At 49.3% G+C, this 17,836-nt stretch overlaps 1 protein-coding gene across 2 annotated transcripts; it reads right to left on the bottom strand.

Annotated features, from left to right (window-relative positions):
* Positions 1–325: 325 nt before the first annotated feature.
* On the bottom strand, positions 326–17,492 carry Kcnmb3 (potassium calcium-activated channel subfamily M regulatory beta subunit 3). 2 transcript variants are annotated; one of them, XM_052180666.1, is made up of 4 exons: positions 17,135–17,492; positions 10,635–10,808; positions 4,560–4,755; positions 326–3,460 (listed from the first exon to the last, which is right to left on the bottom strand). In XM_052180666.1, the coding sequence occupies exons 1-4, from the start codon at positions 17,194–17,196 to the stop codon at positions 3,176–3,178; spliced, it is 717 nt and encodes a 238-aa protein (XP_052036626.1). In that variant the 5' UTR covers positions 17,197–17,492; the 3' UTR covers positions 326–3,175. The 2 variants fall into 2 exon arrangements, with proteins under 2 accessions (XP_052036626.1, XP_052036625.1); XM_052180665.1 differs by lacking the exon at positions 17,135–17,492 and adding an exon at positions 12,452–12,747.
* Between the last annotated feature and the right edge of the window lie 344 nt (positions 17,493–17,836).

The raw sequence follows: 17,836 nt of genomic DNA, 5'->3' as shown, positions 1-17,836 counted from the left end.
ATGTGTAGAGTGGAGACCTAGATTTGAGCCCCAGCACATCACAGGGTATGATGACACATGCCTATAATTCCACAACTGGGAGGCAGAGGCCGGAAGCTCCAGGTCACCCTTAGCTTACATTACTAAGTACAGAACATGCCTGGGATACTGTGTCTCCAAAAAGTCCCTACTAAACTTCTTAGTTTTAGTATGAATTTGCAAATTTAGTTATTTCTGTTGGTTCATAAGAAAAAAAAATACGTTAATAGATTTAATGTATGTTCCTAAGAGTAGCTGGGAAATGTGATTTCTAGAAATGTTTTTGATTATGGAACCCAAAGGAATTTGTTATGGTGATGATGGGGGATTTCTTAGGGTTTTGTCATTTTATTGTTGGTACAGGGTCTCAGTATATGTAGCCCAGGCTGGCCTCAAACTCAGGATCCTGTGGTCTTAGCTTCATCATGCTGAGATTGCAGTACCCCCAGTCCAGGCTCCAGGAATCCATGCTTCCAGTGCAGCTGATGGTTCTGTTGTCATTCGCTCTATGGACTTAGCTCAGCCGAATAAAATCTAGAAAAGTGCATTGCTTTTGAACACGGTACTTTAATATCTTGGTGAATACAGAACTCTGAAATGACAACTGCACACACACACACACTTGTGCAGTGAGCTTGCCCCTCCCGTCAGCCAGACTGCTTCTCTCCATTTGTTCATTCAGCAAGTTGAGGGTCTTTGTAAGAGGCTTTAGTTAGAACCATTCTTACTTAGTGTTCTTTTCACCCTGGCCCCAGAAGTACTCAGCCCAGCAAGGCTTCATGTGCAGTTCTTAGCCTGGGAGTCAAACGACCGTTTCACAGGGGTTTCAGACCATCGGAAAACACAGATGTTTACATCATGGTTCATAACGGTAGCAAAGTTACATTTATGATGTAGCAATGAACTAGTTATATGGTTGGGGTCACCACAGCATGAGGAACTACACTGAAGGGTGACAGCATTAGGAAGGTTAGGAGCCACTGATACCTCTTCTTTCATACTGTTCCCAGCAGGAAATCAGCCTGAGGCCACAATACCAATGCTAATCACTGCTGTCAGTGTCTGTTTGTCCCCAGCTGCACAGCCTGTGCCACTGCTTGTTCATTCCAAAAGAAAGCAAGCTTCCCTTGTGTCTAAATGGTCCTTACTATGTCGTATAAGCCAAGAGCTCTGAGAATCCCTTTTGCTATTTCTCTTGAAAGGCAAACTCTAGTTTGTTTTATAATTGCTAAAAAATACTTGATTGAAAAGCTGAATCACGCCAGGTGTTGTAGCACAGGCCTTGAGTCAGAGCACTCGGAAGGCAGAGGCAGAGGCAGACAGACCTCTGTGAGTTCCAGGACAGCCAGGCCTGCAGATAAACCTGGTCTCGAAAAACCAAAATAATATAAAGACAAGAAAAACTGAACCATTGTTTTTCCTGCCCCAGCAGTGAGTAGTAGAGGGATGAATGCTAATCTCTAAAGCATTAATAATAATTAATTATTATTAATTCCTTGGTTAGTATGCGAACATCCACAGTATCCGTCAGTGGTATGGTGTGCCTACCACAGTGCACAAGACCAGGTTCAATTCCCAGTAGTGAAGTCAAAAGAAAAATTAGAGGCCTGGACGCTGAAAACAGGTTTAGACACTTGTATTTTTAGCAGACATGCATACATACCTGTAGGTGTGAGTGTGTGGGTAGAAGTGGGTAGGAAATGGGCTGTTTTCTCACATCTTTTGAAAACTAGAATATACACGGCATCAGTTTAGAAGCAGACTGCTTTCCCTCCATTGTTTTAATCTGGGAGGCTGCGTTGGAAGTCCTGTGACAATTAGTAGTCACCTTTATTGACTTTTTAAAACTTTTATGTGCATGACGGTTTTGCCTGCATGTATGTATGAGCACTGCATGCATGTAGTGGCTGCAAGGCCAGAGAGAGGGTTGGAGGTTCTGGAACTGAACTTAGAGATGGTTGTGAGCTGACATGTGAGTGCCAGAAACCAAACTCAAGTCCTTGGCAAGAGAAAGGAGCCTTCTTAACCACTGGGGCAGCTCCAGGCCTGGCAGGCTGTTAACGAGAAGGTGACTGCACCATGGGACCATTCTAGAGCGTGGGTTATCTGAGGGAGTGCTAGATCCTGGTACAACTTCTGTCACACTTCATCCCTCCTGTTCCCACAACAGCCGAGACCGAAAGGAGCCCAGGGAAACGATCACTAACTAGAAAATGCCACAAAGGACAAAGAGCTGGGGCAGGACAAGGTCACACGTGAGCAGCCGTGAGCAGCGGCTTCCCCTGGAGTGAGGCGAGAAGAACGAGCAACCGTAAATGGGGCAGACCTGGGTTACCTTTTTAGGACTTTTATCTACTTGTACTAGCTACGAATTTGTGTGTGTGTGTGTCCATGTGTAGGTCTTCGTTGTTTGTTTGCTTTTTTTTTTTCTTTCTTTTTTTGGATGTGTCTGACAAGTCAAACTCATTTTACCAACTGAGCCATCTCCCCAGCTCCTAATATTTTTTTTTCCTATGGGAAATGTTTTCATGTGAACTGCATAAGCTAGCTGCGGAGTGTTGGACAGACAGACAGACCTGGCAGTGCTTGTTCCATGCCATCAGCTCCGCCAGAGAGCTAACGGCACATAAAGGACTGCCTTGAGTTCATTTTGCCTGTGAGGAGAAGACTGCTTCCTTGGCTTGTGTGAGGGCGACTGGTTAATGAAAAGCTGTTGAAATGGTACATATTGTTTAGAGTTAATAGAAAGCAGTCAACATTTAAAGACTTTCTAACGGAAAGCTGTACCTTTGACCCTCTCACAGCAGGTCCATAAGCAGATAGGATTGTTTCTAGTACTGGGGCTCAAACCCAGGGCCTTGTGCATGCATGCAAGGCAGGTACTCTACAGTACTCTACGTCTCCAGCTATGATTGTTGGGTTTTTGGTTTTTCAGACAAGATCTGTCTATAGCCCAGTTGCCTTTGAACCTGATCCTCCTGCCTCTGCCTCCCTCCCGAGAGCTAGGATCACGTGTCTTCTCCACCATGTCTGGCAGTGGGCAAGTCTTCATCTGGAGCATCTTGGGCCTAGAGAGCCGGGCCCGCACTCTTCAGGGCTCTTTACCACACTGTACAGGGTAGGCCCGCGCCAGCCTGGAATGTGTTCTGCCTCCTTTTTAAGCTCTTACCACTGTGCTGTACTGCTCACACTGAAAGGACAGATGCTGTGTTAGCCTGACCAAACCAACAATCATGGCGCCTCCCAGCAAAGTCAGTAGAGGCCAAAATAAGCAGTGAAAGACAACCTTGTGGCCAGACTTTCTCAGGACAACTCCCAGGGGGCCATGGGGACTATAGAAGCAGGGGAAAGTTCCGTTGTTGCGATCGAAGAATTCCTTGATGTCCAGGGCGCTGTTGAGAAGATCATCCCTGTCTCGGTGACACTTGGGTGTGTAAAAGCACTAGGAGTTTGGAGGAGGGAAAAGTTCTGTTAACAATGGCCAGCATTAAGGCTCCAGGCTAATACTGCGGTGGGGAAGCCAGAGAGAGACATGCTCACTTAGTAGTGTGGGGGAAGGGTCGGGTCAGCAGGAGCACACAGAATGAAATGATCCTGTCTGGTGGCTTCTGGGCTCCCGTGTAAGACATGGAGCCAGGGAGATGGCTCAGCTGGCAAAGGTGCCAAGCCTTATCGTCTCAGTTCTGGCCCCAGGATCACGTGGTGAATGAGAACTAATGCCCGTGAGTCATCCTCTGATCACCACACACTATGGCAGGCATGTTCACATACACACAGATGCACCATGACATGCAGACCTACACACAGAGACACACCAAGACGTGTGTGCCTACAAACACATTTTCTAATGTATGATGAAATGGCTGCATCCAAAATGGAAAACCAGAGCCATTAGAGTAAGAATTTAATGACCTACGACATTAAATTAGAGCATGTCATCTAATGAAACCTTTAGAGTTAAGTTTAACTATGAACTATAAATCACAGGAACTCGTGGTGTAAGTTATTTAAATTACAAGTTCTTTAAATGTCTTTAAGAATCACCAGCGTGGCGGAATGGAGACTGAATTCATTCTACCCAGGGCTGCAGTACGGAGAAATTGCCCGCTTAGGACTTGACACCAAGCCGGGAAACTGGAATGTGCCTCTCCTCTCTGCATGCCCCAGTGTCTTCTCCAAGGCTGCTCTCAGCTTCACCTAGCCTGATTGGTGGCCGTACTGTGAACGTAGTCAGAGGCAGCTGAGGCTTTGCCCAGTTGGTAGAGCCTAGCATACACAAACCCCTGGTTCAGTCCTCAGCTCCTCCTGACAAAGCCCGGTAGTCCCAGCACTTGGGAGGCAGAAATAGATGATTCCAAAGTCCGAGGCCATCCCTGGCTCCATAGTAAGTTTGGAAACATCCAGAGGTACATACGTGACACCCTCCAAAAAAGGGAATGTTCACTGGAAGGAAACTGACTTTTCATAGATGCCGTGTGCCCTGCGTGGGATAGCACGACGGACGGGGCAGCAGAGAACTTTTAATTGTCAAAGTCACATACCTTGGGGTTGGTCCTGATGGCCTCGTCGTCGTAGTGGAGAAGCACTTTCTGTCCTGAGTAGCTAAGGTTTACAAACACCTGCAGGCAGGGGTATCTCCCCTGGTCCTGGCAGTTACCCTCACAGGTAAAGGCAAAGTCCAGCCAATCTGCGATGTGTGTGTGGACGGTGGTGCAGCTTGATTCTTCTCTGGGAGAGCTTTGAAATTAAAAAGTGAAAAAAAAATGTTTTTTCCTAAGTAGGGATGTGAGGTACTGAAGGTGGCTACTGGAAAACCAGTTTCTGCATTCTGAGGCATGCCAAGCCACTGACCCCGTCACATACTCTAGCACAAACATCACATCCTGGTCAGGGAAAGTGGGGGACACAGATAGGAAAAGAGCCGGGTAGTGTCTGCCTTGGTTCTGATCCTCGGGGTGTATTTCCTCTCTGCCAGCTCTGACGATGCTATCAGGACCTAGAGTTACATGTTAGCATCGAGACTGGCTACTGTGGATTCCAGGTGTTCCAGAGATCCTAGCTCAGGAGGTCTGAGCTACAGCCTGAGAATCTAAACTAATAGTAGTTAAGACGCTCACTCGTAAGGAGAAATGAACGGAGTAGCAGTACCCTAAATACTGAGCCACCAAGAGTCACATTGGATAACCCACCGTCTCTCATGCGGTCACTTTTATACGTATCTACCAGCTTCCTGGTGGAAGTGGGCCTTTGAAAGGAGTGCTTGGTTGGTAGTGCTGTTTAGGGGAGAGAGATTTTGTAAGTGTGGCCTTGGTCACTGGAGTGAGCTTTGAGAATTTAAGAATTGCCGGGAGGTGGTGGTGCATGCCTTTAATCCCAGCACTTGGGAGGCAGGGGCAGGTGGATTTCTGAAGCTAGCCTGGTGAGTGAGTTCCAGGATAGCCAGGGCTACACAGAGAAACCCTGTCTCGAAAACCAAAAAAAAAAAAAAAAAAAGAATCAAAACTTCCAGTCTGATCTCTGCTCTGCGCTTACAGTGGGGATGTGCTCTCGCATTCCCAGTCCTGCTACAGTACCCAGTTCCCACCATGCCTCCCTGCAATGGCCGCTTTCATCCTCACGAATCCATAAGCAAAACCTTCCACACCTTGCTTTCGGCCATGGTTTATCATAGCGATAGGAAAGTAGCTACAGTAGCTAGTCTATCATCTGTACCCGACGCAGGGCAAGCTCTTACGTCCACCGTGATAGTGTTTGTGGCACGTGCGATCTGGCCGCACACCCTGGAGCACAGGGATGAACAGGATATAGCTTGGCACCCTGAGGAAATCACAGACAAAAATCACACCTCAGCTCCACGTGCCCCTCAACACGCTTGCCTCTGATGCTGGAAGCAGGCCAGGGATACTAAATCACAGCAACAGGAAGAAAACTAGAAGGTACATTGTGGACACCATGGAAAGAGGCACCAGACATGTCTGCAGGGAAGTTTCTAGACTGGATTGCGAGGGAAGACCCAGGCTGAGTGGTGCCATCCCATGGGATGGGGTCCTAGACTAAATAAATAAAGACACTGAATTAAATGCAGGCCATGCAGCACAACCCCAGGGAAGGAACACAGAGACCTGGGAACCACCATGCTACCCACAGACCTGCATTCTCCAGCTCAATGGGCGTGGCCAGCCTGAGGGCCTGGCCAGCCTGCAGCCAGAGCCGCCTCTATATGCGAATATGTGGTGGTCGAATGGGAGAGAAGAAAAGTAGAACTGCTTGAACATTAAGAAGATGGATGGAACCGAAGGCTCGAGGGTAGAGACTAGTAATCCGACGTGAGTGGACAACCAGCTATCTAGGGCCATGGTGAGGGCCCAGTCCAAGCTGCCTCTGAGGACAGGTCTGAGTCCTTGGCTATGCAGTGGCAGGGGTCTATGGTTCATATTACCATTAGAGAACATGAGGATGTCTCTGACTGGGGCAGCCGCCAGGGACCACGTGGATGTCCAGGGGCTGTACATGAATGCCCCCGCCCCTCACTGGATGCCCAGATCTTTTACCAGTGGGAGTGCCAGGGAGAACAGACCCAGTGCCTCACACAGGCAGCACAGAGGCGCTGGTCCTGGCATCTGGAAATGTGGGTGAGCCAGCCCCTAGGGAGCAAATGTGGGAGAGCTGACCCTGCCACTCCTCTGCCATGGGACAGCATGGATGCACAGGTGATCCACCACTGCCACTGTCACTGTCGCCGTCACTTGGTTCTTGCCTCTTTCAGCAGTCAGGAAAGCTGTCCACAGGATCATGAGCCAAAGAGCTTCTGAGCAGCACAGCAGAGCTGGCCCTGGCGAGCCGACCCTGAGGGCAAGAGTGCGGGAGAACGACCCCCTCCACTGGCCTGGCGGGAGGTGGTGTTGGTGCCACCCGTGCTACCTGCAGTAGCCAGTAGAGCTGACCCCTGGGTTCATGACAGTGGGACGGCTCATTGTCCTGTCCCCTCACTGGCTGTAGCACTTGTGAGGGGACAAGTCATCTGGGCAATACAGTGGAGCTTGCCCTGATGGCAAAGGTATGGGCGAGCCAGCCAGAGGGTGTGAGGGCCAGAGCGTTGGCCTGGCCCCTCCCAGGCTGCAGCACGTGGGAGAGTGGGCCCCCAAACCTTGATTGGGCAGCACAGTGGAGACGGCTCTGGAGGTGTGCGTGTGGATGAACCAACCCTGTAGGCAGGTGAGTGGAGAGCAGGCCCTGGTGGAGCGGATAAGGGAGAACCGATGGTAAACTGACCAGCTCTGCTACTGTAACCCAGGCCCAGGTCTAGGACTCCGAATTGGCCCACCCCCAACTATGCTGAGATGTGTGGAATGACCAGGTCCTGCTGATCCAAAGCTGCAGGATCTCCATGACACAGGGCGACAACAGGACAACCAGGAGGATCCAGTGTTGATGGTGCCACAGAAGCCAGAGCTCTCAAACCAGACCGATGACTCACTGCATTGGAAAAGATGTGTGGACAGAGGGATAGACTGTGGGACATACTGTGACACTCTACAACAGCTTCCATGGTGAGATGTCTGTGCTTTGATTTTTGTTTGTGTGTGTGTTGCTATATTTTTCCAACCCAATTACCCGGTAAAAGAAAGCGCAACTCAATCAGTAACAATATAAGCTACAAGCCTAGATTGGGTGGATCTCCCACTACACTACTCTAGTCCCATCTATATTATCCCATCTAACTTGTGGTTTCTCCAGCCATGAGCTTCTCTCCAGCCTCTCCGTTGAGCCTCTCCTCCTTAGCTCCCCACCCCACCACCCCGCCACCCTACAATCCTTTTGTCCTTCCCCAGACTCTCAGCTCCTCTCCTTCCTCCTGCCCAATCACTGGCTCAAGCCTTTATTTGAAAAGTTAAGACGGGGAGAAGGTTCACAAGGCAACTCCTCATCTGCAGCACCTCTGAAGAGTGGAATTAGCATCAAAATACAAGCCCAGGGCTATCCACAACGTGTGTGTGTGTGTGTGTGTGTGTGTGTGTGTGTGTGTGTGTGTTTTATTTTGGACGTAGGTTGCAAAGACGAAGTGTGGAGATGAGGGGATTTAGAGATGAGTGGGAGTGGGGTATATGATGTGAAACTCAAAGAATCAATTAAAAGTTTAAAACAACAAAAAAATAAGTTTTAAAAGGAGAAAGACAAAGCATCTACTGGAGCATGATTAGCCTCTTGGGAGGAATCCCTAAGGAAACTGACTCCAATAGTTCCTCTGATCAAGGTGAAACATCTCACTCTTCCCTGCTCTGGGCTGGGATTTTGCTGGCTTGATCTCCCGCAGTTCTCTGTCCTCTTGACTGAAAGATGAGGGGTGGAGAGAAAGGCTGTGTCACTCTAGAAACCATAACTGCCCCTGAGATTGTGGAGAATGCTAAGGCAGAAGCGAACACTGAGATTGTGGAGAATGCTAAGACAGAGACGAACACTGAGATTGTGGAGAAAACGAACACTGAGATTGTGGAGAATCTGCTAAGGCAGAGACGGACACTGGATGCTCAGGCAACGTCCTCTCTACTCCCACGAAGCAATTTCCAGAAAGACGTAGAAAGTTAAGACAATAAATAAATAAAAATAAAAAGAGGGCCAGAGGTTGACATCAACTTACAACAGAGATCCTGCACCCATGTCGCTGACACTTCACATGTTTAAACAGGCAGTCTGGGTGATGGAGAGATGGCTCGGAGTTCAGATCATCACTAATTCTTGCAGAAGACCCATGTTTGAATCCCAGTACTCATCAGTCAGCCCAAAACCTCCTGTAACTGCAGCCACACACACACAGAGAGACACAGCCACACACACACACACACACACACACACACACACACACACACACGAGATTCAAAACAAAAGTCTAAAATAACTTTTAAGGATCTCAAAGCCGGACGGTGGTGGCGCATGCCTGTAATCCCAGCACTCTTGGAAGGCAGAGGCAGGTGGATTTCTGAGTTTGAGGCCAGCCTCGTCTACAGAGTGAGTTCCAGGACAGCCAGGGCTATACAGTGAAAACCTGTCTTGAAAAAAACAAAAACAAAAAAATCTCAAAATGGCTCTGAGGCAAAAGACACCTGCAACCAAGCCTGAAACCTGAGTCCATCCCTAAGACCCACATGGTTGAGGGAGAGGACTGACTCCCCAAAGTTGTTCCTTGACATAGCTAGCCAGCTCCCTCCCTCCCCTCTCTTGCTCTCTCCTTTCCTTCCATCCCCTCCCCCACACCCCTCCCTCTCTCTCTGAATCTGCACATATGTGCAGGTACATGTGTATGTGAGATTTCTTCAGGTCACACAGACACATGCCATGCATGCATTCGTGTTTTTGTTTTTAAGGTGAGGAGAAAGGACTAGTGGGAAAAGAGGAGAAGAATGCAGGACACTAACGAAGAGCTACAAATGTCCAACTTGAAGGGAGCACAATCCCTCATGCGTTACACGAATGAACTAGGCTCTGGGCATCCTAGGAGCCTCAGCGATTAGGGAGCAGGTAGAATCAGGATCCACTAAGCTGAGTAGGAGCAGAGGAGGCTGCTGCTGCTGCTGGTGGTGCCTGAGAGAAAGCCTGGGGAGGTTTGCTCTGTTGTACATTCTGTACCCTAGGTACAGAGGTCTAGGCCTCACAGTTACAAGCTTTTGTTGTGCAAACTTTGATCCTTGATTTAAAACTACTGGTTAAATAAAATGGACCTCAGCAAGTTAGTGGAGGGATTAGAGGTATGTGGGTTTTGAGTTACCTGACTGGAAAAGCGAAAGGAGTGAAGGAGAGACAGAGAGGAGAGGAGGAAGAAGAAGAGAGGAAGAAGGGGGTGTTGGGGTGGGGTGGTGGTGGGGCACGCCTTTAATCCCAGCACTTGGGAGGCAGATGAGTTCGAGGCCAGCCTAGTCTACAGAGTGAGTTCCAGGACAGCCAGGGCTATACAGAGAAACCCTGTCTCGGAACAAAAAAAAAAAGGAGGAGGAGGGGGGGGAGGGGAGGGGGAGGGGAGGAGGAGGAGGAGGAAGAGGAAGAAGAAGAAGAAGAAGAAGAAGAAGAAGAAGAAGAAGAAGAAGAAGAAGAAGAAGAAGAAGAAGAAGAAGAAGAAGAAGAAGAAGAAGAAGAAGAAGAAGAAGAAGCAGCAGCAGCCTTAAGGGGAGATGAACCATTAGCACACGGCCAAAAGAAGCACCAGTATCTGGGGTACACCTCTGGGGAGGTGGTCAGACAGATTAAGGTAGATTAAGGGTGACATCCTCCCCCCCTGCCCCAGTAATTGTAAAACCCAAATAACCACAGTCGGAGTCTCTTATTTGTAAGCTAGTCCGGGATACGCATAAATCGGTTGGACTGCACAAGCCGGTTGGCATTTCTTAGCGGGGGGGTGGGGGGGGGGGTGGTGCTTTTCTGCTACCAACCATGTCCATCTCAACTGGCAAGGCGACCATGTGCAGAGACACCTGTGGACTGTGAACATCAGGGAGCAAAGGACTGTTTCACACCTCCTCTACCACCACCATCTCCATCAGCACCGACCCACAAGCCCCCAGGGTGTTGGACTCCAGTGAGGGCCCGGACCGTCTGGGAGCTTTGGGTCTTAGTCCGGGTCTCACCTGAGCATGAATGGCTTCAACACAGTGGTCCCCAACAGGAAGAACATCAGCACGGAGGACGCCATCATGGTGATGCCCAGCAGTGTGGCCCGGTCCTCACCAGCGCTCGATGGAAGCTTTGGGTGCGCCTGCAGGGGATCGCCATTGCTTTTGCCTGAGGCCGGAAGTGCTGTCCTTTGGGGTAAGCACAAAAGGATGCTGTGTGAGCTCTAGCTTTTAGCTCGCGGCAAACCTGAGTCTGGTTCACTGAGAGTCATACTGGGTCCCCATCATTGCCCCAGATAGCACGCTCAGAGCTAAGAATGGGCGCTATCAAAATAAACTAAAACGATACGTTGTCGAATATTTTTAAGATATAAAAAGCTGAGTGTGGCATAATTTATATTTTATTGCCAAATCATCATGCGTTTTTTTTTTAAGATTTGAAAACAGACTCTGAGAGCAAGGACAATTCTCTTCTCCCAGACTCCAGGGTTTTTGTTTGTTGGTTGGTTGGTTGGTTGGTCTTGTGGTTTGGTTTGGTTTGGTTTGATTTGGTTTGGTTTGGTTTGGTTTTTTATCAAATACACTCCAAGACTTCTTATTCTGGATCAGGCTAAGGTGTAAGTCCCTAAGTCTGTGTCAGAGAGAAAGGCGAATGGTAAACAGCTAAGACTGTACAAACCAGAGCACAGCTCTGGGGAAATGTAGACTGGGGAAATGTAGTAGATAAAGAGTTAAAGAACACAAATTCCCATTCCCAGATCCTAGGTAATTCTGAGTAGATCTTAGGTAATCATAGCAGTTGCCTATAATTCCAGGCTGGGATAGGGGTGGGGTGGTGGTGGTGGTGGTGATTCCAGGGCAAGCTGCCCATAGGAATAGCTATATCAGTAAGTTCTGGGTTTGGTTGAATGCTCTGCCTCAATGAATACAGTGGAAGAACACATCCAGAATGATTCAGAACATCACTCTAGTGCCTCCACATACATATGCACCCATATAAGTGCAAACACACACATACACACATGCACACACACACATGCACACACACACACACACACACATGCACACACACACACACACACACACACACACTTATACCACACATACACAGGAAAATAAAAACAAACAAAAAGCGCCTCGCATCCCTGGCAGCCGAAAGGTCACTGTTGTTTGTCCCATGGCATAAAAAATGCCTGATGGGAACCGGAAGCCGGAAGGCTCATTCGTGGAGAGAATACTGCTCTACCCGGAGCCTCTCAGGCTCAACTTCCGGCTCGTTGCCTGGAGCAGGCTTCCTCCATCCCCACTTCCGGACATCACAAGCCCCTGAGGGGATGGTGTTTTCAGGCGACCTGTTGCTTGCTGTGTCCCGTTACCTCTGCCTACTTCATGCATCTTAAATTCACTCATTTAAAACTGAACTCTAGTTAGCTTAGATTATTCTCCCTGCAGAACACACAACGGTGTATGTCTGTGATCCCAGCACTCAGGAAACAGAGGCAGGGGGATTAGGAGTTCAAGACCAGCCTGGGCTTCATAGTTTGAGACCAACCTGGGCTACATGAGACCCTCTAATAAAAAAAAAAAAAAGGAGGGATGGGGACTGGTCAGCTGTTAGGAGTACACACGCTCTTGCGGGGGACAGTGTCAGTTCCTGCCACTCATGTCAGGAGGCTCACAGCTGCCTAAACTCTAGTGTCAGAGAATCTAGCACCCTCTAGACTCCAGACACCTGCACGCACGCATGGGCGCACATACGGACAAACAGGTACCCATACACATAAACATCCTTAATTCCTTTTCTAAAAGAAGACGGGGAGGAGAAACTGTACCAAGCAGGGATTGTTGTTCCTGGTGACATCTCAGGATGCCATGACAGGATTGCCTGGGTACAGCTCTCATTCGTCATCTGTGATTCACGGTCTGGGCCTGTTCGTCTCTCAGTGGTTTCTACGGCCTTTCTGGGTGTGATTTCTCCATATGCTCATGAATTCCGTACGAAAAGTGCAACTGGAGAAGCCACATTTCGAATGAGTAGCGATGCCCTGGGACAGGAGGACTCTCTTGTCATCCCTTCCCCCACTTCCCCATCATCTGAGTCAGACAGCAGGCCCTTGGACTGGTCTACTGCTCACAGGTTTAAGGTCCTTCTTCTTCCCTCCACATCCCTCCATCTGCAAACAAACCTGTGTCTCCCATCTATCTACTGAGCTTCCTTTCCTCTCTCCTCTCCCAGGAGCTGTGATGAGTTCATTCACAGGGCAGAGTCTATTCATTCACAGCCACACACCATGGCAGCCGCGGGCAGCATCCAGTCACACAGCTCTCCGTGTTTTTTCTAAGGTGATGTCATTTGCTAGCACTTTAAAATCATTACAGTTCTCATTTAAACGCTCATTTCGGCCTTTTGAAAAACATCACAAGATCCACGGTCCTGCTTGTGGGCACGCACGCTGCCCGCCCAAGCCATGCTGGCTTCCCAGTGGTCTGGGATTCCAGTTGCCATGGTTCCTCTGCTTCCCAAGGCCAGCAGCTATTCGTTTCCAGCAGTCTTCTCATTTCAAGAGGCTTCAGAAAATCATAAGCCAAAGAAATGCAGCTCCAAGTGTGGAAACTCTTGGTCAGTCTGCTGAGAACTCTTATGAAATTCTGAGCCGAGCAAAAGCCCCGCTGCAGGAATTGCCGGTTGTATTAGAGAGAGAACCCGCGAACTCTCTCGGCTCCAGTGATCATGCCAGCCCGCCAACTGCCCGGAGGACCGCAGAGCTCACGCCGGGCCTCAGGGCTCCTGCTCGGTACAGTCTCACTCGGAGGTCCCTCTGTCCGCCTTCTCTCTGGCGGGGGACCCCGAGTTCCTCTCACTTCCACGCATCGCCCATGCATGTCAGCCTCCATTCCCTCCCCTCTCCTCCTGCGATCTCTCTGCGCTCTCTAACCCGTAGCTCCGCCTCCCTCTCCTGTCCAATCACAGGACCCCCACTGCCCCACTGGGGTTGGACAGGGAAAATCACTTGAGCTCTTCTTCTGCCTTCTCTCTGGCATCTCAGGCTGTGGCGGTGGTGGAGAATCTTCCCTGTGCCTTCTGGGCGGGGCGGGGCATTTATTTATTGTGGGTTATGAGGTTCCGTTTGCAGACCCACTATGACTCTTGTATGGAAGTCAGCGGACACCTTGCAAGAATCAGTTCTTCCCTTCCTTCCATCATGTGGGTTCTGGGAACTGAACTCAAGTTATTGGATGTGGTATTAAGCACCCTTTCCCACCAAGCAATTTTGCCAGCCTTTCTTGGGAGTTTGTAATGTCTTGAATTGGTGTGTGTGTGTGTGTGTGTGTGTGTGTACATGCACACACCATTTTGGTGCATGCTTCCATATGGAATCAGAAGATCAGAAGACAGTGGGTCTCGTTTTTTGACCACTACATTGTGCCAGACTAGGAGCCTCTAGAGACTCCCCCGGCTCTGTGCCCATTTCACTGTTAAAGCATTGTGGTAACAGGCACAGACCACTGAACACAGCTTTTTTTTTTTTTAACTGTGAAGGGATTGATCTCCTGTTCTCACGGCTCTGCAGTAAGTTCTTCACTCACTGAGCTGTCTCTCCAGCCCGTTCCACTTCATGTTTTGACACATGGTCTCTCATTGGGCTGTGCCGGGGCTCCTCAGTTAGGCTAAGGCCAACTAACCAGCAAGCTCAGAGATCCTCCTACCTCAGCCTCTACCAGCGTCTAGCTTTGTGTGTGTGTCCCGAAGGATCAAGCATGGATCTTCATGCATTCAGATAAGCAGCTACCACGTGAGCCATCTCCCCAGACTGACCGCGGTGCTCCTTACATACTCATTACTTACACCTGACTAAAGTGGCCAGCTGCAGGAAAATGGCAGAGCCGTCGGATTCTGACGAGAGTCAGGAGAAGCAGAAGCACCCTGGGCCAGGCATGCGATCTCTTCTATTTCTTCCCACTTTATACCAAGCATTTACAGGAGGCCAACAGAGCTCCACTGTGAGGAGGTGATCCCATAGAGAGGGTGATAATTAAGGTCCTTGGAAATCTGCATATAAATTCTCTTTAGAATAGTTTCTGCAGTACACACACGGAGGCTGGCAGGTAGAGGAGGACGTAGAAGCATCTGCTGTCAGCACACTGGCCATCTCCTGACTGTGACAGTGACAGTGACGGTTTCTGCTTCAGCTGTGTGACACACTGCCTCCCTACTCCAACTGAGCACATTGTCAATGCCAACTAGAACTTAAAAATAAAGAGAGATGGGAAGCCATTCCACATACAGTCAGTCACAAAACCCAGACATTATTGTGGATGCCAACAAGTGTTGCTGACAGGAGCCTGATACAGCTGTCTCCTGAGAGGCTCTGCCTGTGCCTTACAAACACAGAGGCAGATCCTCACAGCCAACCATTGGACTGAGCACAAGGTCCCCAATGGAGGAGCTAGAGAAAGGACCCAAGGAGCTGAAGAGGTTTGCAGACCCATAGGAGGAACAACAATATGAACCAACCAGTAACCCCAGAATTCCCAGGGACTAAAGCACCAGCCAAAGAGTACACATGGAGGGACCCGTGGCTCCAGCCGCATATATAGCAGAGGGTGGCCTTGTTGGACATCAAAGGGAGGAGAGGCCGTTGGTATTTACAAGCACTTTTTATATCAGGATTCTCTCAGAGTGATTAAGAATGATCTCATTTGCTCTCTAGTCAGTGAGCCAATAGAATTTTAATTATTTTTTTCACCAGGAATATTGATGTCCTTGGGACATCAACCAGTATCCACTGTGCCCTTTCCTCTCTGCCCAGTCCTCCCTGCAGTTCTCCCTGCACAGTGCTCCCTGACCAGTCCTCCCTGACCTATTCGCCCTGAAGAGGGTAACTTTCCAATCAGACCCCATCACAGCAGAAGCTCCCATGCCACCTTCTCAGGCTGAGGCAAACTGAGTTGCTAACAGAAGGAACAGGCTAGCTCCATAGCTTGCCTGGGTGTGGTTGGGACAGAAACCAGCAGCCTCGCCCACTGACATCTCAACTGTGCAAGAACTCACTGCGGCTCAGTCACACATCACAATTCACCTAACGAGGATCCCCATGTAGTTGTGATGCCGGGTATGAGTATTCAACAACTACCTCCCCTTTGGTTATTGCTCAAACCTTTCTGGGTATTTGTTTTTTTTAGTACAAAATTGATTAGCAGCTTTTTTCGAAACAGCACATGAGGCTGATAAAAGCCACCACCAAGTTCAGGGTGGGAGTAATGAGGAGCTATCTAACTCTGCATCTCAGGGAGGAGAGTGAGCTGGACGAGGGGTGCCTTGGGAACAGACTGGACTGCCTTCCGCCTTGTTTGTGCTGTGAGGGGTATCTTCACTTTCACTTGCTGGCTTGGTTGCTATTCGGTCTCCTGTGACACTGTGGTTCTGCAACTGTCATAGAAGCATTAGGTCATAGCTAGGAGAGTCTCTCTACTTTGTGGTCTGACCCTTCTACCAGCCTGGAACCCAGTCCCAACTCATCCAGTGCCTCTCTCCTTCTTCTCCTTCATGCCCTAAACCAAATACCCAGGAGGGCAGTTAAAGCTGGAGGTTAGTGGGTACCCAGCTCCCAGTTCCGCTTAGAGTGCTAACAAGCCATCCAAGTTCTCTGTAGTGAGAGAGCTTGGCTTCAAGGTGTCCTCCTCCCTCCCGAGCACATGCCGGGCCATCTCTAATATTGAATTTCAAAAGCCTGGCGTGGCTCTCCTCTCCTCTGCCCATTTCTGACTGCCCTGCTGCCTCAGCCCTAGCACAGGAGTTTCAAGGTCCCACTTCCCTGAACCTCAAAATTCTTCTGCTTTGCATGCCCTTGGGGAGAAGGGTCCTAAAAAAAAAATCATCGTTTTCACTTCCCACTTACTGGGTAGAGCTGGTTGGTTAACACCAGTAATCTCTATATTTGGGAGGTGAAGGCAGGAAGATCAGGAGTTCAAAGTCAGCATCAGGTATATAGCAAATTTGCAGTCAGCCCAGGCTACATGAGATGCTGTCTCAAAACAAACAAGCAAACAAACAAAAACCAAACCCTAGGTAGGCAGCTGGAGCCTGATTCTTGGTCTGGACCATTAACGCTTCACCAATAGAACCAAAGGCTGGTGTCATTTCTTTGTTCCTTCATGCAAAAGATATATGAGCACTGCTTTGAGTGCTGGGATCCATTGCCCACACCGCCTGTGTCACCTATGCGTCCAGGTACAGTGGTCGACACCTGGAATGCCAGCACTGGAGAACAGGATGCAAGAGGATCATTCTTAACTGTACAGAGAACTTGAGGCCAGCCTGGGCTACAGGAGAGCCTGTCTCAAAACAGCAACCAAAGGTGGGGGCGGGGTGGAGGGGGTGGTAGGGATACCTGGGAGGCATTGCAAACTAGCCTCCTCAAAGCAGCTCCACAACTCATCTTTCAACACGCCGTGTTGTAGCTACACTGGCCTTGTACACAGGATGAACACTGATAGACTCAAGTGGGACTTACCTCCCTTGGCGCCTCCGGCCACCCTGTAGCGTGATTTGGACTGGGATGCTGAAGGGCTGCATGAGGTCAGGAGTGGGCTGTTTTGGATGCTCCTAGCCTGAGTCGTGCCCTTTTAGAGCGCAGGAAGCTTAAGCGTTGTCATTGTCATCGGAAGTAGAGTCCCAGAGGGAGTTCCCAACTCCCTGCCTAGCCACAGCCACCGGACGCCTGCTACATCCAGAGCTGCAGGACCTCTAGAAGTTTCCTAGGGAGGTGGGAACTCAGGCAGCCTGGCTGTAAATCAGTTGAGACGTAGATGCTACTGGAGTACCTGGGTGGTTCTGCAGCTAACAAGTCTCCCCCAGCATCGCCTGGCGCCTGTTCCACCTGTCACCTGTGTTTCCTCTGAAGTCACCAGGTGCATTGTCATAGAGACCAAAAGGACTGTGGAAAGTTCTGAGCCCCCAGGGACTCTGTGTAATTGGGGACAGACATACCCAATACACATGTGTAAGAAGAGGAAATGTTCTATCCCAGACACATTCCCTTTTTTCAAAAATTATATGAGGGTACAGGCTTAATATAGTAGCCTTTTCTGGTTAATTGTCTGTTCTGAATAAAAGAATAGCTTTACAAACCTGTGAGATGACTTAGGGGGTAAAAGGTCATCTGGCCAAGCCTGGTGACCTGAGTCTCATGGAGGTGAAGTTGCAAGTCTAGATA

This window comes from Apodemus sylvaticus, chromosome 4, assembly GCF_947179515.1.
Source record: "Apodemus sylvaticus chromosome 4, mApoSyl1.1, whole genome shotgun sequence".
In the NCBI taxonomy this organism is placed as follows: domain Eukaryota; kingdom Metazoa; phylum Chordata; class Mammalia; order Rodentia; family Muridae; genus Apodemus; species Apodemus sylvaticus.
The sequence above is the reverse complement of the archived record's forward strand: the minus strand, read 5'-3'. Positions and strand labels throughout refer to the sequence as shown.